This window comes from Microtus pennsylvanicus, chromosome 12, assembly GCF_037038515.1.
Source record: "Microtus pennsylvanicus isolate mMicPen1 chromosome 12, mMicPen1.hap1, whole genome shotgun sequence".
Taxonomy (NCBI): domain Eukaryota; kingdom Metazoa; phylum Chordata; class Mammalia; order Rodentia; family Cricetidae; genus Microtus; species Microtus pennsylvanicus.
Window position 1 is genome coordinate 4,034,928 of NC_134590.1, and position 25,104 is coordinate 4,060,031.

The 25,104-nt window shown below is 39.3% G+C and overlaps 2 protein-coding genes across 4 annotated transcripts in view; both read right to left on the bottom strand.

Moving 5' to 3' along the window:
* LOC142832687 (ATP-binding cassette sub-family G member 3-like) overlaps positions 1 to 25,104 on the bottom strand; it is a 98,632-nt gene that overhangs the window by 52,923 nt on the left and 20,605 nt on the right. The gene's annotated exons all lie outside the window — the stretch shown is intronic.
* The window catches only part of LOC142832685 (guanylate-binding protein 6-like), an 84,887-nt gene continuing 72,626 nt past the window's right edge, over positions 12,844 to 25,104 (bottom strand). The window contains exons 4-11 of one of the 3 annotated variants that reach the window (XM_075943368.1): positions 20,884 to 20,993; positions 20,486 to 20,682; positions 18,127 to 18,372; positions 17,132 to 17,412; positions 16,264 to 16,470; positions 15,210 to 15,312; positions 14,659 to 14,852; positions 12,844 to 13,854 (exon numbers count right to left, since the gene is read on the bottom strand). In XM_075943368.1, coding sequence (XP_075799483.1) covers positions 13,645 to 13,854; positions 14,659 to 14,852; positions 15,210 to 15,312; positions 16,264 to 16,470; positions 17,132 to 17,412; positions 18,127 to 18,372; positions 20,486 to 20,682; positions 20,884 to 20,993 — 1,548 coding nt within the window. In that variant the 3' untranslated portion in view covers positions 12,844 to 13,644. The remainder of the gene's footprint in view (positions 13,855 to 14,658; positions 14,853 to 15,209; positions 15,313 to 16,263; positions 16,471 to 17,131; positions 17,413 to 18,126; positions 18,373 to 20,485; positions 20,683 to 20,883; positions 20,994 to 25,104) is intronic. The other 2 variants (XM_075943367.1, XM_075943370.1) reach the window with 2 other exon arrangements.

The window sequence follows — 25,104 nt, forward strand, 5'->3', positions numbered from 1 at the left end:
GACTAGCCATCTGAGTTCAATCCAAGAATGCCATGGAAAGTGGACCTCAGGGGCATGCCTTTGTAATCCCAACATAGGAGATCTCCTGGAAGCTGAAGGGCCAGCTACCCTGGAATTCGCAGCATGGAACAAAGTACAGGAGAGATCTCCTCAACAAGCTGGAGAAAATAACTGACTCTCAAAAGTTATCCTGTGATCTCCACACACATTGAACAGTGCCCTAGCGCCCCTCCCCCCCCACACACACACACTGAAAATACCTAGAGAACTTGTGGGAAAGCATCTCCGGATTAAATAAGCAGAGTACATTATGGAGATATGTTTGCACACCTCTGAATATTCCCATAGCCACACATCTGTGCTCTGTAAGTTCGTGAGGTGTGTGATGCTAATTATACTGTAAGAAAGTCATTCCTGTCGCCCACACTCACTGCTGTCAGATGCAGGAGAAGAAGAGAGACCCAGGTTGCTGCTCAGCTTGTCCTCAGCCTCTGCATGAATCATGAACTTCAGGGAAGGAAGGTGAGCCTGGGCGGAGCCAGAAGAGAGGAGTGGCGCTAGCGCCACCTTGTGGTCCATCCGTATTCTCTTGTACTAGGCTGTCCTGGTCAGGCAACAAAAAGAGATCTGGTCAGTCTGCACTGAGCCCTAGCTCAGACACACAACAGCTGAATTTTGGAGAGCCAGTCCTCAAAAAGAGAAAAGAAGAAAGCAAAGCAAAGATGTCTGTCTGTCTATCTGTTTTCTTTCTTTTTTAATATATTGGCATTTTAGGTCATAAACAGGAGGGGAATATGTTTAACACAGAAAGGGACACACAAGGGGGTCAGGACAGCCAAGGGTATGGCTTGTTAAATGCCCAGGTTGTCAATATAAATTGATTTATAGCTTCACTTTATATCTGAAAAACCAATTGAGAAATAATTCACCATTCACGATTGTAATCCCTGTGACCAAGAGTCTGAGTTAGGATGATTTAGGGTTTGGGCACCTGGGCTAAATATTGAACTCTGTCACTAAAGAACAAGAAGGGGCAGGGAGGGGGACTATGTGCAGGCTGTTAGCCTACAGTCAGATGGTGCAGTGTGCAGTGTAGGACACTGCACAGACCAGAAAGTTAATGTTGAAAAATATTGATTTCATACTCTAATACTCTTTTTTAACATTCTAGACTGAATGAGAAGGGTCACACGAGCCCTCTCCCTTAAGCTGAGGAGCTGCAGATAGGTTATGGCTGGCACAAGAGAGGGAAAGTCGGTTCTCTTCAGGAGTGTGTCCTTGGTATGTCGACTATCCAGAGAAATGGTCTAATCATATGTCTTCTTGGGCAGCACTGACTGGACTCAGTGGGTTATTTTAAAAAGGGAGGGGGAGGGAAGAAAGGAGGGAGGGGAAGGGAGGATGGGGAAAGAAGTTGTAGGTAGGAGTCATTGGGGGTAATTCTGTTGTAAAGTAGCAGTGTAGAGTGAATGAGGCTCAGTATGATTAAAATACATCATATGTATGAAATTCTCAAAAAATAATAATTACACAAGTTTTTGCTGACATTTACTTTTATACAGAGAAAGTGCATGCTGAGCAGTGGCCTGTGTCTGTAAGCATGAGGACTTAACTTCAGATCCAGCACCAGGTAGAGAGCCTGATAGTGGGAGGGGGAGGCAGGGGATCCCTGGGGCTTGTGGACCAGCTATTCTAGATAATCTGAAGGTCCTGGTTCATTGCTCAGGTTCAGTGTGAGAGTGAGGATAACACTAGTGTTGACCGCCACAGGTATGCACACCCATGCACAGCCACACATGTACATACATGCAAAATTATAGAAAATCTGACCAGGCAGTTTGATGTATATTTACAATGTGACTCATTTTTTCTGAACATTTACAGTACTGCAGAAGGAGGAATAGGAGCACACACCTATAATCTCAGGACTCAGTCTGAGGCCCAAGGTTGCTGGATTGCCTGGGCTACAAAGTGAAACTGTCTCTGCTCTCTACCTTGAAAAAAAAAAGAGCAGAAAGTAAAGAGAAGAGAGGGGAAGGGATGGGAAAAGGACAGAGGTGGGGGAAAGAAGGGGAAGGGGAGAGATGCTGTGAGACACAGAGGAAAGACAGAACCACAGGGCTTCGACCAACAACTCACAAGGAGGTGTCCCACATCTGTGTCAGAATTTTATTGAAGAACCCAGACTCTGGGAGCAGCGTTATCCACTCCCACAGAGAACTGCCCTTCAAACTCATTTTTTACATTATTTTGGTGATTTTGTTTACAAAATTGTAGGTTTCCAAATGGCTTTTTCACACCTATCTCGTTTCATATGAACTTCTCTCCACCTCTCACCTCCTTGCTCCTCCCTTACCCCATCATCCTTCTTAGACCAGAGTTCACTCTCTCTTTGCATATAACACACATTTCAGTACCCGCCCTAGCACCGGCCCTTTTCACACTTTCTGGCCTCTACAGGAATCCAAGTTAAGCGCAGAAATCTAAAAATTTCAAGGTAGGACCAACATTTATGAGTGAAATTTGTTTTCTCAGGTCTGGGTTACCTCACTCAATTTAATGTCTTCCAGTTCCATCCATTTTCCAACAAATTTCATTTTCTTTACAACTGAATAAAATTCTATCATATACATGTTCTAAAGTAACAAAGGCAATGGTATCTTTCAGTCAGCTCAGACACTTCTCAGCCCTCTACACCACACTCAACAGTGATGTCTGCTCTGAAAACACAGTTCAAATTCTCATGACCTCAGCAGTCCAGATGTATTAACCAAAATAATTATCAATATATGAACTCAAACTAAAATAACTGAATAAGGTGTAAGTCAAAATTAGTTGCCATGTTGTTTCTGAAATAAATATGTTCTGTCAAAACAAATGATACCTGGTTAAACTGTTCCTCATTCAGCGTCAACGAAATTGTAGTTTTTGCCTTTAAAATGCTGTTCCTCTAACCTTCTGCACCAGGAGACTTTGAGGCATGAGCCCACTCTTGGTCAACAACCAAAACTAAAGAACTTTTATAAGCTTATTTGTCTATATTTGTGTGGTAGTCTCCATCTTTCTGACATGGATTTATTATAGTGAGTTATTGTCATTACATTCATCACCAACACCATCTAACACTTACATGGAGCTATTTCCATTTGCTCTACTATGGCTAGGACAGCAATGAACACAGATGGGCAAGTATCTCTGTAATAGGAGACAGAGTCCTTTGGATACATGTGTGGGAGAAAGCCCTTACCAGCTACACCCTTGACAGGGAATTATAGCCAGAATATAGAAAACCCTGAAAATATCAAGAAAACAAATGATATAATAGGCTATGGAAATGAACAGAACGTTCTCATAAAAGAAGTACATAGAAAGGAAGAAAGAAAGAAAGAAAGAAAGAAAGAAAGAAAGAAAGAAAGAAAGAAGAAAGAGGGAGTGAGAGAGGAAAAGAGAGAAGGAATGAAAATAGAAACAAAACTCAATAGATAATAAATATTTTAAAAGTGCACAAATCCTTACCCATCAGAGATTTGTAAGTTAAATGATTTGAGATCTATTTCACTTCAATAAAAATGGATATCATTTGATGTGGGATTCCCCTCTGTATGCTGTGAATATTACTGGTTAATGAAACTGTCTTAGGCCTTCTCAGTAAACAGACAAGGGGAAATGGTATGGGAGGTCCTTCTGTCTATGTGTTGCTTTTATTGGTTAATGAATAAAGAAACTGTCTTGGCCTGTTGATAGGGCAGAGGAGAGCTAGGCAGAGAAAATTAAATTGAATGTTGGGAGAAAGAAGGCAGAGTCAGAGAGTAGCTATGTAGCCCTGCTGGAGACAGACACAGAAACTTTACCGGATAAGCCACAGCCTCATGGCAATACACAGATTAAAGTAACATGTAAGAGTTAGTCAATAAGAAGCTAGAGCTAATGGGCCAAGCAATGATTTAATTAATGCAGTTTTGTGTGGTTATTTCAGGGCTGAGCAGCCTGGAACAAACACGTGGCGTCTATTATAAATTGGTGCCAACATGGCCAGCTAAAATCCACTTAAAACCTAAGATAGTTTTGAAAGAAAGTCTAGGCATAAAAAAAGAGCTAAGCATGACTTGACTCCATGGCTCCTTTAAGAGAGGTTCTCCTGATTCAGCCATAGCAGAAAAAAAAAAAAAACCACATTCTTAAATGCCAACTTCCTGGTCCATGCAACCAGCACAAATGCTGGCTCTTTCAAGAGACAGAGCATTTAAATAGAGTTTGTGAGCAGAGTGCTACAATTTGCTTAATGGCAACATAGACCTGCTGTGTGCCTAAAAATGTGGCTGTGAGCAAGAATCACACTAAATAGACCTCCACCTCACCGTGTTTGTCTGGGGGAACAAGTAGGCAGGGTCTTTTTTGACCTAAGAAGTATTTAGCATTTTAAGAAATCCTGGTCATAAAAGGATTACAGATACACAATAAACACAAATTCAGGTGGAAACAACGTCTAAATGGGTCACATATTAGATAAATGTATGTAGGCTTGGGAGAAAGAAGAAAGACTATAGATAGTTATAACAAAATTTAAATCATTAAAGCAAGCAAAATCTTTAATGAGACAGAGTAAGATAGCCATAGACTAAAGGAGTAAAGATAATAAAATAATTAATAAACTTGTAGAAAAAGTAATAGATTAAGAAAAATAAGCCACATAAAGATGGAATATACACAGAGAGTCTGGATTATGTATATTATTGTGTCTTCTTTGAATTTTTTGGCTGTGAAGGAGCTAAGTAACCAACATTTATACTTTAAAGGTATCTTGTCTTCAAAATTTGGGACTAAGGTTATGTTGTTTAAGAAAAGAGGTTCTTCTTTTGTTTCCACAGAGGATGAGTACTTGTGGAATCTTTCCAAACTAATGTGATTTGAAGCACCAAGACCCCAAGAAAGGTCACCATGAACACACCCAAAAATTACTTTGCCCAACAAAAAGTAGGAAGCAGTTAGGAAAGAACTATGCCTAAATTCCCAAAAATTGTTTATAAATGTTTGTTTACATTTAATGTTGGATATGATATAGGATTTGCCTTTATATGTATCTTGGCTTATTGATACAATAAATTTAAGGTCAATTTAGTTATGTATATTTCTGCTCTTGATTAAGGTATTGTGTTTGTGCAACTCATTTAAAATGTAATGTATAATTAAGAAATAGAGGTCAATAGATAGTCATCTATAATAGTCAAGCTTGTAGTCATGTTAGTTAGATTTTCTAGATGTATAGAGATATATTTCAGATAGTCTATCTTTAAATCTTTCATAGGCCTTCAAAATATGACATTTAAAATGTTTAAGAGCTTAGGATTTCATGACAGTGAGACACATATGCTCCTGGCAGCTCCAATCTACTTCAAGAGGATGATGGGTACCAAAGAGACTCCTTATAGAGTTTCTAGCCATTTGGGCAAAAATCTGCTCTTGTCTGGACTGCTTAATGTTATGTTGTATGAACTGGACATGTAGGACCCACAGAGAAATGACTGTTAAACTTGGCTAAAGGTGAGAAAGTCCTTTGGGGTTTCTGCTTTATGAAAAAGTCTGCCAGAAATTCTGCAGGACAACAGAAGAAAGTGACTGACAACCTGCCAATATAAGTGGAACTATATTTGAAATTTCCTGCTTCATAGAAAAGTCTGCTGGATACTATGGGCCTATAAGCTAAAGATTGGATGCCCCAATGTTACAGAAGAACTTTGGGTGACTGTCCAGGCAGCATAAGGTCTCTGTCAATTCTAGAGTTTTGGAAGTTGCTTACAATGCACTTCCTGTTTACTTAGGTAATATTATATCCTTCTGGAGTCTTGTTATATATAATTTTACTATGTTAATGTTAAAATCTTCCTTTTCATTTCAGCAGAATAGGGGAGGTGATGTGGGATTCCCCTCTGAATGCTGTGAATACCATTGGTTAATAAAGAATCTTTCTTAGGCCTGATCAGGGCAGAATATAAGTAGGCAGAGAAAACTAAACTTCTCCCTTCCTGTGTGTCACTATCTTTCTCTTGTCTTACTGCTTTAGCTAATATATGTAGAACAATACTGGACAGGATTGGAGAGTGCCGGTTTCCCGAGTTCATTCCTTATCTTAGTGGAAATGCCTTGAGTTCTTCTCCCTGAATCATGATATTAAATAGAGATCGCTCAGTCTGTATCATGCTGAGATCTGTTTCCTCCATTCCCCTCCATTTATATTCTTTTAAAGGTTGTTTTCCTGAGAGTGTGTTGGATTTTGTCAAAGTCCTTTCCCACATCTATTGAAAAGATTATGAGATTTTTGTACTTGAGTTTATTTATGTGGTGTATTACATTTATTGATTTGTGTATGTTAAACCCTCTCTGTGTCTCTAGAATGATGCAAAATCTATTATGATGAACAGTTGTTTTCATTTCTTTTTGAAATTAGTTTGCAAGAATTTTTTGGAGAATGTCTGTGTCTATGTTCCACAATATTTTTTTAATATTCCTGTGTCTTGGTCTGGTTTTTGTATAAGGATCACACAAGCTTCATTAAATGACTTGGGAAGAATTATTTCCTTCTCTACTTTAGGGAATCACTTGAGAGAGCTTACTGCTTTACTTTGAAGGCCTGGTAGAATAGTATCTGATCCTTGACTTTTGGAGTTGTTACACTTATCTCCCATTTATATTCTTTATCCCATCTATACTTAACTTTGCTAAGTCATAAATGTGTAGAAAACCAATATTATCTTTTGAGGTTTTCCCACTTAGAAGAATATAATTTTGTAAGATATGCCCTTATTGTTGTAGGTTATTCACCACAGAAGACTATTCACAAATGTGTTTAAGTCAAGAGAAAGACTTTATTAACTGGGTTTTCAGGATCCCAGTGTAGTACTGAGACTTTCTCAAAGTGAGCTTTTATGCACGAAAAGCATGTCCTTGTTTGACATACTTCAGTTAACAAGAACAGTTCACCAGAAGCAGAACTATAGAAACTATAAAGCAAGGCTAGTACATTTTAAGTCTTTCCCAGACAATATGGACTTTGATTTATTAGGCCTTTGTTTCAGTTTTTAGGTGGTGCTGTTTGTGTGATGAGTTCTACATTCTGAATAGTACTTCCATCGTGGAGTCAGCTGTGCTAAGGTCTGTGGACCTGTTCCCCCCTGGTTTTAGTGTATGAGTCAAATTATAGACTCATCCTGTTTTAGTTTAAGATGTAGGACCTGGCTCTTAATTCAATCAGAATGAGAACGGAAGGCCTATCCAGTGTGGATAGTAGAGTCGTTAGTCAGGGAAATAAGAGAACACAGACTGGTACCATATATTATTCCAACCATGGCAAGATTATTTTAAAATTACTGATCAATAGAAACAACACTTTTCTCCAAAATCAATACATATCTTCCCTTATCTCATGAGAAACCTTAACCTCTCTTATTTTGTGAGGCAATGTAGTAATTGCTGTAATACCTCTAGTTCTAATTAACCTGTGTACTTAGTTTGGAAAGCATCAGAAAAAACACATTTATTCAGAACATTGTTACTGCTAATCAAGTAGTTTCAGTGACTTGGTGATATTTCTGTTACACAGATGAATTAACCAGCGATAAAAACCAGCAGACATCAGAATAAGGATAAATAATTATGATATCATCCTCTATTGTTGATTTGGGCTGCCCCAGTCACAGTGTGTTTTGTTAGTCAATCGGTTGACAATCTGGTGGGTACCTACACCTGTGTAGTCCAGGGGTTGACTGTCAACCCTTTCCTGAGACATAGAGACTGACTCCCAGGGTTTCTTCCCTAAAGGCCAAACATTTTTCTCTGCTCCCCTCCCTGCCTTTCCCCTCTCCTTCACCAGTCTCCCAAGGTTGCCATGCTCCCAATTTACTCAGGAGATCTTATCTTTTTTCTATTTCCCACGCAGATTAGATCTATGTATGTCTCTCTTAGGATCCTCATTATTGTCTAGGTTCTCTGGGATTGTAATTTGTGGGCTTGTTTTCTTTGTTTTGTGTTTAAAAACCACTTCTGAGTGAGTGCATGTGATAACTGACATTCTGGGTCTGGGCTACCTCACTCAAAATGATTTTTTCTAGCGTTATCCATTTGCCTGCAAAATTCAAGATGTTGTTATTTTTTTCTGTTGTGTAGTACTCCATTGTATAAATGTACCACATTTTCCTTATTCATTCTTTGGTCGAAGGATATTTAGGTTGTTTCCAGATTCTGGATCCCGTAATCTTTAATGACAGGCATTTGGTCAGCATTTAGGGTCAAGGCAAAAGTGTTCCATTTAAGACATTCACAAATATCTAATACTTAGAATTACTACTCAAACAAAGGTGTTAATTCATAGCAGCTCACATAGATAGAAAACATAACCATGCCTTACTTTTTACCTCAAATACAGATAAAGAAAGAAATGGCCTCAAACTAACTTTGCATTCAAACATTCCTAAATCCTCACCTCAGCTTCACCTCAATGTACTGAAGATTTTAGTTCAGTAGATTTCCTGCTTGTGCCTTACTCTCAGGACAAAGAATTAACCATCTACCCACAACCCACATGAAGGCAAAACTTCAATGGCTCCTCTTTCAAGCACCAAGCTTAAGAGCTTGCTAACACTGAAACTCACATGTGACAAAAGCGCTAATACCTTTCCCTTCTCTGTTTTACATAGGTTGCCTGGTTACCTATACCTACAAGATTCTGTGGCTCTATATAGCTGGGTTAAAACAAAGAGAAAGGAAAAAGCAGTAAAAGACAGGAGCACGGACTAATAGAAGCTTGGAGCATAAATTAGAGAAAAGTGTCCCAGATGTTAGCAGAGAGAGGAAATGAAAAGGAAGAAGAAAAAGAATATAGCAGAGAATTGGAATTTAAATTAAGACTAAGACAGAGAATTATAGATAAGAAATTATAGACAGGAAGCACAGAAAAAATAGAATAGAATACAAGGAAGAGAGAAAAATTCAGAGATATGGATAGAAAGAATATATTGTGAGTAGATTTTTAACCCTCAGATTTTATTTCCTTTAAACACTGAGAGGGAGCCTTAGAAGCTGGACTTTTAACATTCCTGTTAATATCCTCCTTTTCTCTTAAGAAAGAGATTGACTATTACCATAAACTATTTATAACCAACCCTCTTTAAATGAAAATAAACAGTCATAAATAATATTTTGAGAATTTTGGTATAATTTTCTATACTACTTCCTCCTGATTAGGTGTGCTGGTAATCTTATGGGGATCCTGAGAATATTTAGAATTAAGGTCAAGTCCTGAATGGGGTACTTTGTATGGTTTATCCATCTCAACCAGTAGCCCTGTAGCTATTTTGAATATTGTATCACCTAGGCCATTGTTCCCCTTGGAGTTCTTACAGAGGTTCTTGCTCATTGAAACCATATTAACCTGGAAAGAATCCATAGCTTCTCATCTTCTGTGGAAACAAAAACCAAACTTCTTTTCCAAAGCAACATATACTTAGATAATAAAGTTTGAAGTCAAGATACCTTGAAATCATACATGTTTGTTTGACTTAGTAGCCCACATAATCAAATGTCTCTCAGCACTTAGCTCATTACAAACATTCAAAGAAAATGCAATGATATACATAATCCAGACTCTCCATGTATTTTTCATTTTCACGTGGCTTATTATAATATTTATTATTCATTCCTTTTTCAAAAACTTCATTTACTATCTTGATTATTCTTTCATCTATGATTGTCTTCTGTTTCCTTTCTCGCTCAAGTCTACATACATATTTAAACATACTGTAACCTGATTAGAGATTTCTTTATGTCTGAATCTGTCTTCATTGTGTATCTGTAATTCTTTTCTGACCACTGATTTAAACTGCCAATCAGGCATGGCTAGGACCAATGTGGCAGCTTTGGCTACTGGCTCCACCTAATTAGGCTTTCCAACATGGTGGAGGTAGCAACAGGTATCTCATGCTTCCTTCCCATAGAAAGCACATAGAGGTCTTTCTACAGAGACCCTTGTAGGAGTCTGCAGAAACTCACCATGCAATCTGCAGCTGTGCTCTCAATCCCACAGGCAGTGGCTGGGATGAGCCTCTTTATACAACAGCAATGAGAGACCTCAGAAATCTGCCATGCTGCAGACAGAGAATATATTTCTCTACCATGGCATCCAATGAGAGGCATGAACTATGATTCTGATTTTGGCTCCAGTATGGAGTGACTAGAAACCCTTTTATTGCTACAAGCTACAGCATTATTCAGTAATCAATTAGTGTCATTTCACAAGGTCAGCACAAAGCCAAGGACTTTATATGGAGAATTAGGCCAAGTTACAAGATGTATTGGAATTATTGCCTTGTGAATAAAGTGACTGTTATTTGCTGTGAATTTCTCACTGTAGCGTGCTCCCATCTGTTACAAATTTTGGATTTATCTTCTCAGGCAGGAGATCCATGGCATCTGACACTCTGCCCTTTTCTCAGCATTCAGTTCTGTTTACTCCACCTACCTAAGTCCTGTCCTATTCAGTAGGCCAAGGCAGTTTCTTTATTCAACCAATGACAGCAAAACATAAACAGAAGGACCTCCTACACCAGGGATGGTTTTGGCTTACCACACCGTAGTGAGGAAAGATTCTCTATAAAGATGTGTGTGTGTGCGTGTGTGTGTGACTGAGATGTAGTTAAATTTTTGAGAACTGGGGACATCTCTGTGGACATACGGGAGTTCAAACTGTGTTTATTTCCTACAAATTCAAAGGCTGCCATATTTGAAGTCAGATTGACCTTTCACATATGCTTTCTCTATGCCTTTGGGAAACATCCAATACCAGCACACTGCCTTGGGGAAACATCCATCACCGGCACACTGCCTTTGGGAAACATCCATCACCAGCACACTCCCCTCTTGTAGATTTGGGACTGCAGAATCTTCTTGGTTCCTGATGCTTTTACTTTGTAAAAATTAGCTAAAACAGACTCTGGAAGTCCTACCTTCCTTCCATCTTAGGAACTAAACTTGAGGTAGGAGTCCCTCTGTTCTGTTTGTCACTTACCAGGTCTCTCCTCCTTGAAGTGTTTCTTTCAACCACCATACATATCCAATCTCCTTCATCACATTGTCCTCAACAAGGGCACTATTCATTTCTCTCCTTGGTGGTTGACTTTAGACTTGCTTCCCCTGTCTTCCCATTGTTATTACTGTCATTCATTTACAGGGACTTCAACATCCACGTGATTGACAGACCCTGCACACAGCCCTCTCAGCTCCTGTAGTTCCACTCTTCCAAAATAATTTCAAGCAACAAACTGAAATCCCAAAAATGTTCAATGTCTGATGTTTGTTGTTATACATGTTTTTGTTATTGATGTTCCACAGCTGACAATGTATTTGGTCAGACATTTTTTTTTCTGAATGATCCTGTGTCTACAACTCATTCCCATGAAGGGAAGTAGTTCTGAAAACGTTCATTGCTAGCCACCTTAAACAGCATCAAGATCCTTCTCCACACGATTCATTCTTGACATCTTATGAGGACTTAAGAAAGAGGAAGAAAGCTTCTCTAAAATTCCAGAAGTCATGGGGATATTTACAACAGAACTGTGAAATAAATATAAGGATTTTAAAACAAGACCTTATTGTTTCAAAATATCTTTTGGACATGATGCAGCTATGACAGTAGCTATAGTTGCTATAAAAGATATGCACACAGTCAAGCTGGTCGTCACTCCAGCAGGGAGTGGCATTGAGCTTAAGGGACCCAATTCTAGCTGAGGAAAACTTAGTGGTTGATAGCTGGCCACTGGGAGAGCTAGAGTGCGTTTTCTACAGATGTGTGGCTCGTGATCAGTTGCCTGTGCTCCAATAGATGGTATTTTATAGCCATGAACATGAGGCCATCACTAATTTCATTCAGAAATAAAAATGAGGAGGAAGAGGAGGATGAAGAGGAAAAAGAAGATGTGAAATTAGGAGCGGGATTTGAGTGTGTCAAAGAAGTTGGAGACGGAATAGATATATTCTAAATATATTGTGTTCATATATGCAATAGTAAGGGTCCTTGAGTATCATCACTCTCATGGCCCATTGTCAATCTTTAGAAATTGTTTAAACTGTGCGTATGTGGAAGTCACAGATATGTAATGGGAGTACTGGTGACCTTTGGGGCCAGAAAAGGAAGTCAGATCCCCTGGAGCAGGAGTCGCAGGATTTGTGAGATACCCCAGGGGGATGCTGAGAACTGAGCTTCTCTGTAAGATCAATGTGAATTATTCTTGAGTACTGAGGCATCTCTGAGCTATCCACCTTTTATATTCTACACTGTAATGACTCTTTAAATGCAATTCCTCTCTTACTTTGCAAATAAATAAATAAATATAATAAAATGACAGACATAAATTGAAATGATTGCCTGTGGACATAATATGTTTATATATTGAGTTACATAAGATGTATTTTTTAAATTACTATTTAAAAGTAACAAAGAAAAAACAGCATTAAGATGCAAATGCTATGCTTCCTGGCACTGAGGTTCTCACCTTAGTTTCCTTCGAAAAGCTTCTCCTATTTCAGGATACTGAAATTTCACCATGTAATAGAGAATTTTAAATTATTATCCCTATTTTAAAATGTAAATTTGTCATGTTTTCCCAGCATTTTTCAAGAAACCTATGAGACAGACCATAAGGAAATGCATGTGTCCCTTCAATTTTTGATTCCAACTTGTTCTCCCTAGTGGAAGCCAAAGGATCACAGGTTACATTAATTTTCTAGAAGACTTGATCCATGCTCCTGTGCATGTGAACAGAATAGAACTATTTTTAAAATTAATCACACTGTTAAGTGGAGTTTTCACTTTATTTAATAAGAAATCTTTATGATCAACTTACATTTGTATACAGGAAGCTTGACTAACACTTGTTTCTAGACTAAACAGTAGTCCAGCATCAGGACATAGTACAATTTGTTACCAATCTTTCTCAATGATGCTTAAGTAGGTTCCAGATTTATCACCAATGATATCAATGCCTTTTCTTCTTGCTGTAACAAAATGGTTCAACAAAGGCAACTTAAGAAACACAGGGTTTGCTCCGGTTCATGGTTCCAGATGATACACTACCATGGCAGAGAAGGCATGCAGTAAGAAGCAGTGGCTGGCTGATCACATGACATCCAGGCAGGAAGTAACAAGTGGTACATGTTAGGGCCCAGCATGGTTTCACCTATTAGATAAGTTCCCAGGCCACAGGGATGGTGATGCCCGCATTTGGGATGGGCTTCCTACCATAGTGACCTGAGATGATTCCCTACAAGCTAACCTAGTCAAGATGGTCCTCACAGGGTGCAGAAGAGATGTGTCCTTGGTGATTCCATATCCAACCAAGTTTGACCAACAGTCACTGTGACGTGTACAATGAGAAATTACATAGCTTCCAATAGGAATGGTTTAAACATCTGTGCCCTGAAGAAAGCATTGTCTGTGCAGACATGTACATGTTCTATCTAATGTGCGGCAGGCATACATGTTCTTTAATTAGCACGTTTAATGCTGAATTTTGCTGAATGAAAATGAAAACATTAAGTTACATAAAAAGGCAGAGTATATATTCATGGTCGATCACTTCATCAAAATAAGAGTGAATCCTATTTAAATACTGAACGAATTTTTTTTATAGCCATCACAGGCAGTAAAAAAGGGGCAGCAATCAATGTAGCAAATTCTTTTAGAATATGACCTACAAAGGAACCACTGTTTTCTTCCATGTCATTGATAGTAGATTTCAGTCGTTGTATATCTCCTTTCATTTCCTTTGATTTCTTCCTAAATCCTTCTTCAAGCAAAGCCTTTTGATGCTAAAAACAGTGTACATGAGAGAGAAGAAAATATTGTAAAATCCCAACATTGTATAAGTTAGTTATAGTTTCAAACGTTTGGAAAGCAATTCTAAGTGTAGCTCTAAATTACTTGCTTTTCCATGAAGAAGGTTCTCTGAGTTAATCCTACACACTGTGAGGAAGAATAGTGGAAACTTCACTGGAGTTGTTCCACCATGTCTGTTTGGTTGTAATGCTGGCAGAGTTGTGAAGACATTCCTACACTCCTGCCCACTGAGTTGCAATTGGTCAGATTGTGTGGAGCTCAATCCACTGAGACAGTGTGGCAACCACTTCATACAGACAGTGGCAGCCAATCAGTTCTTTTAGAAATCTGTTACCATTTTGCTTGTAGTTGGGCAATGAGACAATCACTCTCCTGCCATGTGCTGCTTCAAGCAGGCTGTGTACTCTGAAGACAGCAACAGGAGCTGCAGAAGCTGCCAATTATCTGTTCTTTGCAGTCTGGATATTTCTTTCAGTTTTATGTCAGCATAGGTCATTCTCAGAGTGGGAGGGTGGGTGTCAGGTGCCTGATAATGTAGGCCTTGATAACCCAGGCCCATTGCTGTCCTTATTAAGCTGCCTAGCTGGGAGTTTTTTCAGTGAGTACCAACAAGGTTGTTTTTAAATATCCTGAATTGATGTATCAGACTATAAGAGTCATTCAAACCCTAAAAGAGCAACTGAAAGCCTAAGTGAGGTGCTTCCACTCAGGAACAGGCTACATAATTTCTCATACTCCCTAGGGTATGACAGGCACCAGGAAAGGAGGAGTCCTACCTGCAGCTTCGTCTCCAACATTATTTTATGTTTCTGGATGAGCTGTTCACGCTCCTGCATCAGCTTCATTTTCAGTTGCTCAATGTTCTCCTCATGACTTCTTTCTTGAGCCTCTATCAGTTGCTGCTGCTCCTCCTGCTTCTGTCTTAGCAGTTCCTGTTCCTTCTCAGCTGCCTCCTTCTGGGCCCGCTCCTCTGCCCCAGGAAGATCCATGGAGGGAAGAAAGTGATGAGAGAATGAGGATGGATGGTGGGGGACAGAAATGATGGGTTAAGTAAAAAGTCTATATTCCAAAACCCAGAGAGCAATTCAGTTCTGAAAGGAAACCACAGACTCCACATTGGTCCACACAATAGAGAGAGTGTTTCTGGAGGGGATGAGGAGACCCTGCCCATCTGGCTGAAACACAAACTGACTTCCTGTTGCGCTCAGAGTGAGCATCCACAAAAGGGTAGAGAACTGCTAACATGGGGTTGGGTTACTGTGGCCTCTATCAGGAAGCCTTGTGGGAACATAGCCCCTCATGAAAACCAAGAGACATGCTCCTGTACCTGCAATGGCCTTCTCCCCAGCAGTGAGGGCTGTATCTGCCTGCAGGATGGAACTCTCAATGATGGCTTGTGACTGCAGAAAGCTCTGGAAGACTTCACTTGCCTACAAGACCAAGAAGCAGCAAAGACCTTGATGCATCCTGGGAGAGAACCTGTGTGAGTTAACACAGTCTCCACTGTGCCTCACCGTCAAATGCTATGGTGAAGCCTGCAGACTGCCCTGCTCTTCGCTGACACTAGATACTTCTGGGTTCATGGCTCCCCAGTCATCCACACTAGGGCCACCTGCCACCACCTGTTCCCAGATCATTCCTGTCCACATCATGTGCAGATTTGGGCACTGTAACTTAAGATGTTTTCAAATATTGTATCCCCATGTAAAATGCTGCATAACTGTGTGGGCTTCACTTTTTCTGCTCTCGTTGACTGTATTCATGGTCAAGTCTCTCTAACTGCCTGGACTTCAGGTACAAATGTGCAAACTCTCACAGTAGTGGTGGGCATCACCCAAGCATTTTACATAACTAAAGAAAGGACTGAGGAAAGAACCCTCCATGGTGTCAAAGACAGCAACTGAGTAATATGTTAGCTGTGTTGTTACATTAATTAGTAGCCCATAGGTAGAGCATCTTGACAAACTTGAAACATTGTTACTAAGAATTTTTATGTGACTATTTCTCAGAATTACCAGTAAGTAGCAGCCATTTCAGTCAAGCACAGTTCTGGTGATGGGGCTTGAGGGTAAAGCACTTGCTTGACCGCAATGCCTTGTTTTGGTCACCAACACCAACAAGAAGCTAGAGATGCCATGCTATCCATGTGTTTTCTTATTCCACTTAGAAAGTGCTGTGTGCCTTTGTTTTATGACACCATCCTTCCTCTGCTATGAGCATCCATGCCCGCTACACCTAACATCTTCCCCACACTCCCGACTCCCCACCTCTTCCCCATGTTCCCTGCTCCTCACCCATTTCACATGGTCCCTACTCCTCATCTTCATCCCTTCCCCATGCTCCCTACTCATCATCCCCTCCCCATGCTCCTCATACCTCACCTTCACCCCTTTCCGGGGCACCTGCCTATAGTCATGCTCAATCTTCTTCCTCATTTCCATGTAGAGCTTGTGTCCTCCAGGAACAGAAAATGTTGAAATATTTTCCATAAAAGCCTTTGTAAGTTGATTGAGTGCTTCCTGGCAGTATTGATCTGATGCTTCTTCATTTTTTAACATGAACATCCTTTTCTTCTCATCTATTAATTCCTACAAGGGAAATGGACAGAGATCTGGCACGGTGAAGGAATAGAAGGGATAAAGTTCCAAGAAAGTTTGTATAAGCGTCAACCTATTACCCACAAGAAAGTATTGTGAAATAAGACCACAAGAGAATGTAAGCCTGAATTAGGATTCTAAGAAATCTGTACAAGAGCACAGTAGATGTTCTTGAAGTTCCTAGTCCTCAGGACCTTCTGTAAAATGATGGTTGTGCATGCTACAATCTCCGATTTCTATTGGGATCTGATCCTGTAATTCTATCTTCAATGACACAAAGATATGACAAGGAGCAATAGAAGAACAGTGGCCTGCAGTGGGACTCTTGTGAGACAAAAGTGTTTTGTAGGAACAGAAGAATAAAGGAAGTTCAGGGATGAGCTACAGGTGTTCTGGGCAGGATTGGAATCCACAGACATTAACTGCATGAAGGATTTAAGACACTATATTCTCATTATTCCAGTCATTCGAGATTTCTGGATAAAAAGCACCTGAAGTTTGAGAAAGGAGCATGAGTCTTTCACCACTGTGTTCACTATGACCACACAGAGTGCTCATCTTTGAATGAATCACATACCCAGGATCATGAAGGCACAGCAGCACCACAGCCTTGAAAGGACAGAGTAATGAGAGTTAATGATGCCAACATTACCAGCAGCTTCTTCTGGAATTGCTGGTCTTCGTCCTTGAAGGAGTGCTCCATGAAAACAGCAATGGCTTCCTTCTCACAGGCTGTGTGCACACCCAGCAGCTCCTGGAGCGTGTCTGTGGGGAGCCTCAGTTGCTGGCCCATCTGCTCACTGTAGTGCTCAGCTGCCTTCTGCACAGCTGCTGAGTTCTCACGCTGGGCCAGGGTTGTCACCGCATCATCCACACAGGGCACACCTCCACTGTTGATGGCATCCACGTAGGTCGAGACCAGAGTCCCCAGTCCTTCACAAACCAGGAGGTTTAGGGGATAAGTATGAAGTTATAAGTGACAGGGATCCAGATTTAAGACTACATTTCTAATCTTTCACAGCTACATATGCACACTCATAAACACAAACAATCTCCTACAACAAGACATCATCTTTTTTATTGTCCTCTTGTTTTTGTCGTTTTCTCGTTCTACTCAAAATTAATATCAATCTTTACAGAATGAATTCAATTATCTATAAGAAATTTAATTTTGTCTTTAAATCTTGAAATTCATTAAAATAGATAAACTAACATCAACAAGGAAAAATGTATCATTAAATCTTAAAAGAATGGATTTACGTGGTTTAAACACTGGTACTTATGTTAGAACTATTTCATTTCCAAATTACATTTTACATTGTCATTCCAAAGAATAATTAGTATACAAATCACCCCCTCTGAAAATAAAATACATCAACTTTAGCAGTTTAAACAAGTACATTTTCATTTGTGATTTTATAATCAGTTGAGAATTTCATATAGGTGTGTTGGAGCTATAGATACTAGTGATGAAGTCTGCATTTTTAAAGAAGGATTTGTAATCTATAGTAAATTATAAAACATATAGTTTTTTCAGAGTAGAGACACAAGCATATTATCACTGTATAGATAATTTTTAAAACTCCACATACTAATTTCAACATATACTACTCTCTGCAGAAGTATGTTAAAAAAAAACCCACTCACGATTCCCAGTGACCTTAATTCCCTCTCTGAGCATCTTGATCTTTGCATCAGTGATGATGTAAGAAACAAAAGCCCGCGTTTGTTCCTGGAACATAGGATCCAGCTGGTCTTCTGAGATAGTATCAAGCTTGCGTAAGAGTGTTTTGTTATGCGTTGGTTGGTCAAACACAAAACACTTTCGTTTAGGAAAGAAATGTCGGATGCACTCCCTGGACAGATTGGATGCTTGGATTCTGGTACTTTTGCCTAGTGTTAAAGAAAACACAAAGCAATGGGAATAGACTTAGAGCAGAGAGGAAATGATGGAGGCTCTTGTCTCTGTGAAGTGTTCTGTGCTCACGGGTCTCTGCCATAAACATGCAACACTTCTTTACAGGTCAAAATATACCAAGTTTGTACTTGGTAGACGTCTGGTGAAATATTTAGGAGACATTTGACTCCACTGGAGCATCAAACGGGTGATATCCACAGACCTGAACATACCATCAAGCACATTTTAGTTGTGCATCCTGTTGACTGAGCAACAAAAGACTAAGTATGATTTCTGGTCCAAGCACTCCTTTGTAGAGAAGGAGCAGTGGGACTCAAAAGAAGAGCAACAAGGGATTTTTTTTTAAGTAGTAAAAATAGCAGCATTAGCAATTCTCAGAATGATGCCAAGGTTAGCAAAGGAAAACCACCTTGATTCTAAAAGACTTCATTTGTTGTCAATGTTAAGTATACACTCATAGAAAATATGTGCTCTTTACAACTAGGGAAGGATGGCGGATCTAAGAAAATATGTAGGATACGTAAGTCTAGAGAGTTGAAGAGGAACTTCAAGACAATATTTTAATAAACTGCTGGACTGAGGATTCTCTCTCTTTTGATCATGTGGACATTTGTGGTGTGTTTCCCTGTTTGCCTGTGTCTGGGTTATGTGTGTGAATGAAAGAAAAAAAGAATGAAACAGAAAGGAAAGGAAATCAGGATGGTGGAATACACATTTAATTGAAGTAAATGAGAGGAAAAGACAAGAGTTCCAGGCCAGCGTGATTTGGGCTACATAGTGAACACCAGGACAGCTAAAGGCTACATTTGATTCCTGGTTTAAAAATAACCTATAATAAAAGATTATATTAAAGTGACTCTGGTCATCTCGAGTGTGGTGAGCATGGTACTGGCAGGCTTTGCCTTTCCCTTATTCCCTCTGCCTTGCTAAAGGCTTTAGATTACATTTTCAAAGCTAACTACCATAGTCTATTTTTTAGTACGCCATTTCATCCTCCCGAAACAAAACACCAAGATCCAGCTTTGGAAGTATCAAAGTCTAACAACCCAAACACACGTTGGCTCATCTAATTAACATGCCCAATTAAAATTAAAGAACTCATCATTACATGAAATGTCCTCTTTTAGTTTGTAAACTGCCCTCTGTCTAGGTGCCATAATTGTCTCCACTCTATCCAGAGGCAGTCCTAAGTCCTCTGAAACAAATATCTGTGCTGCCCTCTCCCTTCTCATTCCCCTTCTCACTCATCCTCTATCTCCCGTGTTTGTCTCATTCCCTGACCTTTGTCTCTTCTTTGTATGAGAGTTTGGTCTTGAAGAGTCCTGGGCTGGATACTTTTCTTTTCATAACCAATTTTATGACTGTGACTGCTGGTTTCACAGAGTGCTTTCCTACTTGCTATGTTTTTAAAATTCTGAGAAAGCAAAGACAGAAAAATAAAACCATTGAACAAATCGGTATTGGTATTCTTCACAAGGCTTCATAGGCTTCACACTGTGGAAAGTCACGTTATTTATGCCTATGACCCCATGCAAATAGATTTTAGACCTATATAACTGATCCTGACACTGTAGCATGTTGTGATGAATTATGATGGCATACACTAAAAATGTACATCCATCGCTATACTTAGAATATAGCTGTTTTGTGGACAACATAACCAATTCAACATTGAAAACCTCTGTTCCTGTAACAGTAGAACAATGTATAACTCTGTGAAATGTATTTTAAGATTGGCTATGTATTACAAATTCATGAATTAGAATTATGTAGCCAGCTACTTCTTAAAGGAAGATAGACACAAAACAGACAAGACAGATGTCTGGACTTGATGAAGGTTAGCTACTTTAGACTCTAGATGCTAAATACAAACTGTAAAGAAATTAGCTTGTATTCTTAATATTCTTAGTATTCTACTTTTTTTTAAAAAAGAAATCAAATTCCAGTTCCCAGGCATTACCAGCCAATGACCTATCAGGATTTCTGCAGATCTCTATTCCACTGCAAATACAGAAGACCCCACTGAGGATGGGAGCAACTCAGCAGATCCTAGCCCTTCCCAGACTCCCACCCCAGCCCTCCCTCTACCTGGGATCAGCTTCAGTGCATTCTCCAGGTACTCATCCTCCGTGACGCTCTCTCCATCTATCTCCAGCTCCAGCATGAAATCCCGAACAGTCCAGACAAAGTCTGGGAAGAAACTCACAAACTCTGTGGAATTCTTTATTCCATCAGGATTTGGGGGAGACTTTGCCCTGATCAGCTCAGTGAGTTCTGTGACATAACTGGAACTGGGTTAAGGAAAAGTGAATTCACATGCACGTTCTCATGATTCACTTATTAAAAATAAATCACAATAAAGAGTTTTTGCTGCCCTGGGTCTCCTCTGCCCATCAAAAGCCACACAGTGACAGGGCAGGTCTGTGCCTCCATATTCTTTCCAGAACACTCAATGAAACATGGTCACTCAGGTCCTGCAAGGATACTGCAGCTGCTCCAGGGCCTGTTGGTTGATGGTACCTATGCTGTTGTAGACAAAGGTGCTGCTCAGAAGCACAGCCAGGGCAAAGATCCATGAGTCATTCTTAGAGTCTCCCTGGAATACACATGAAGGCAGAGTGAGGAACCATTAATAAAAATTCAGAGAGAAGTTGGGGTTCAACCTAAAGACCTGAAAAGCAAAACAGACAGCCACTGGCTCTTACTTTGACCTCAGTCTAAAAATGGTGATCCTGCTTCCAGGGGTCTCAGAATGAGACTGTGCCAGAGAGCTGCCTCCTCCCATTTTATATTCCTCTCAAGGGCTGAGATTAAAGGTGTGCACCACTGGAATTAAAGGCATGCACTGCCCAGATTCCATGGCAAACTAGTTAGGCTACTGGGATTAAAGATATTAAAGGATTACAGTAGAATGTGTTACTACTACCCAGTGTGTAAGGCTTACCGGTGTGGCTGTTTGACTCTCAGATCTTCAAGTTATCTTTATATATTAAAATACAAACAAAGTGCCGCTACATTTCCCCTGTTTTGTCGACAATAAAACAGAAGTATATAACTAATATAAGAAAAATTATATATAATAACTAAAATATATACAAACAATAAATACATCAACTATGGCTAGTTCATTTGCATTTGACAAAATCAGAGAAAATATTTTATATCTCTCCTACCTTGGTGAGTCCAAAGTCTTATACCTAATTTACTTTCTATCCTAATATGCTTTCTGCATCTAGTAAATTATAAATTTAGTTATGTAATCTTCAACTCCCTCAGAGACTCAAGAAGGAAATAATATTAACTGAGTAAACAGGAATTGCAAGCAAGTGAATTCCAAAACTGTGGGCAATGACAGAAACAGCTGGCTGCCTAGACAGTCACCCAAACTTCCTCTGCAATGTTGTAGCATCCATCTTTGACCTACAGATCTAGCGTATCTGACAGACTTTTCTGTGAAGCAGGATAATTTGTGTCCTGCTTGTCTATTTGGGAAAGAATACTGTCAGCAGTTGAGGCGAGGGAATCTTCTTGCCCACTGCCTTACTTTTGCCGCAAAGAAAGAAAAGGTCATGTGGAATTTCTTGGATGCCCATGATCTTCTCTGAAGTAGATTGGTACTGCCAGGAGGAGACATGTCTCATTGTCATAAAAAAAGAATGTAAGTTATTAAAATATCTTAAATGCTATATTCTGTAGATCTCCGAAGTCTTTGATGATAAAAGTCCATCTAAAATATATCTGTTTGACCTTGAAAACATACCTAATGTGACTACAAGTTTGATGATACTAGGTGATTAACTACTAACCTACACTTTATTATTATTCTAAATAGCTGGTAATAATAATTTTCAAGGACTAGAAATATGCCTTACATTGTTAAATGAGTTACATAGGTATAATACCTTGAACAAGATTTGAAATGTATGTACAGTATGCTTTAACAATATTGATTTTAAATTTGTATCAATATACAACATTTCTATACAATATACAAAAGTTCAGTAGAATGTGAAATGTTTAAAGCTAGCAGCTGCTTTTTCAAGTAGATTCAATAATCTACCTTTTCATTTTATCATATCTATATCCTCCCTATTTCTTCAATAATCTTCCCTTTTATCCAATCCTATCTATATCCCTATACTTTTCCTTCTCTTTTTGTTTTTTTTTAAATTTTTTTATATATTTATTGGATTTTTGACACGGGGTTTCTCAATAGCTATGGAATCAGTCCTGGAACTTGCTCTGTAAACCAGGCTGATCTCAAACTCAGAGATCTGCTGACTCTGTCTCCCCTCCCAAGGGCTGGGATTAAAGGCACGCACCAAACCACCTGGATTTTTTTTTCATTTCAAAACAAAATCATACCTATACCCTTTCCTTTTTTTTCTTTTCAATACAATAGTCTAGAATCTAATTTCCTTTGTTTAGCTTTTTTCCTGACCATTATCCGAAAAAACTTGTAACCAACACATTAAACGATGACAAATATTCATAATCCATTTTTGGGAATATGGAAGTAGTTTTCTGGGCTACTTCCTGCAGACTAGGGGGACTGATAATCTCCTGGGGACAAAAATAAAATTAAGAATGTGATCAAATCCTGACTTAGAGTATTTTGTGAGGCTGGATCATCTCGACCAGCAGCCATGCAACTGTTCTTGATGTAGAACTCGGAGGAAGCTGCAACAGAGGTGCTCTAAAATGTTGGCTCATCTGGAACAACTGCTCCTATTGAAGATATTTCAGGGATGGTTCTTAATCAAACCTTATTTTTTTAACCTAACATGAATCCACGCGCTGTCATTCCTGTGGAAACAAAAGCAAAACGACTTCTCCAAAGTAGCATACCTTTTGACTTAAAATTTAAAGTCAAGACATTTTAAAAATATATGTTGGATTAATCCAGCAGCATTTATAATCAAATGTCTTTTAGCAGCTATTCCTTCCTCAGCAGTCATATAATTCAAACACAACACAATAGCATACAGTATCCACACATCTGTGCGTTCTATCTTATATGGAAGCTAAGCCAGGGAAGCTGGGAGCTGGGAGCCACAGTATTTCTCCTGTACCTGGGTGGCTAGGTTTAGGTTCTCACCTGTGCCAGTGGCAAAAAGCCACAGGAGAATGGCTTTTTCATAAAGTCATGCCCACGTTGGGCATGAAATGAAGCATGACTAATAAAAACTCAAAGAGAGAAACTGGGTTCAACCTGAAGATCTGAAAAGCAAAGCAGCCAGCCACTGGATCTTACCTTGGCCCTAGTCCAAAAATGGTGATCCTGCCTGAGATTCAGGAATCTCGAATAAGACTGTCTGAGAACTGTCTGCTCTTATCTTACAATCCTCTGTAGAACTGGGATTAAAGTTGTGCACTGCTGAGATTAAGGGGATGCACCACCTGGTTTCTATGGAAAAGTAGTGTGGCTGCTGGGTTTAAAGTGTGTGCTACCACTACCTAGTCTGTAAGGATGACCAGTGGGGAGAGGACTGTTTTCCTCTCTGACCTCATCCAAGCTTTATTTATTAAAATACAAATGAAATGAAATTACAGCAGAGAGCTGAGGAGGAGAGCAGTCCTCAGGAGCCCATTTGGGCTGCCCCGTGGCCTTGTTATTCCAGGAACTCTGGAGGCCAAGCAGGAGGAGCAAGAGCACTTGTTCTAGCTGGAGAAAAAATCCAAACTCTGTCTGAGAAACTTAGTGGATTGTATATTGTTCCTCACAGAACACAGCTCCAAGTGGAGCAAGGACCTCAGATCAGACACCCTGAATAGAGAGAGACAGAGAGAGAGAGAGAGAGAGAGAGAGAGAGAGAGAGAGAGAGAGAGAGAGAGAGAGAGAGAAAGAGAGAGAAGAGAACAGGCTGGAACCCATTTGCTCAGGAAAAAAAAATTTCTGAACAGAATCAAGATCTCATAGACTCTAAGGACAATTAATAAACAAGATCTCACAAATAGGAAAAAGTCTATAACAATTATAATCTGATAAATGGTTAGTATTCAAAATATATAAGGAAGAGAAAACAAAACAAGAAACTGAACATAAAAAAACAAATATCTCTACTTAAAATATGTATATAGAACTAAAAAGAAGTCTCTTAATGAAACACCAAAGACTAAGAAACACATGAAACAGGTTCCACCCCCTTAGCCACCAGGGAGCTACAAATTCAAAGTGCTTTGAAATTTCATCTTTCATAGAATTGCCAAGAACAATAAAACAAATGATAGCACATGTTTTTATGTACTGATACATGTATGATGTCACAGAGAGAATTACATCACAAGCAGTCTGCATGGTTTCAAAGGAGACAAAATTCCAGGACTTAGAAGGGAAGTAGATACAAAGTCCCAAGCGAACTTAAGTTTTAAAACAATGATTGTTGCTTCACATACGGTTTTAAAGTACTTACAAATATGCCAATGACATTCTTTATAATTAAAATTTCTAAAATTCATGAGAAATTACAAAATACACTCTCTAAAGTGATTAATATTAGCCAAGAACAGCAGCACAATCCTGATTTGAAGCAAATTCCTGACTATAGTAATCAGAATAGTATGATTTCTTCAAAAACATGTTCCAATAGGCTGTTAACAATTTCCACAAGAAAAGCAAAGAAGGAGACAATGGATGGTGTCTGTCTCAGAATACCATGCTGAATCCCATTAATTTGTACAATTAACATGGGTTGAGGAGTATCCTT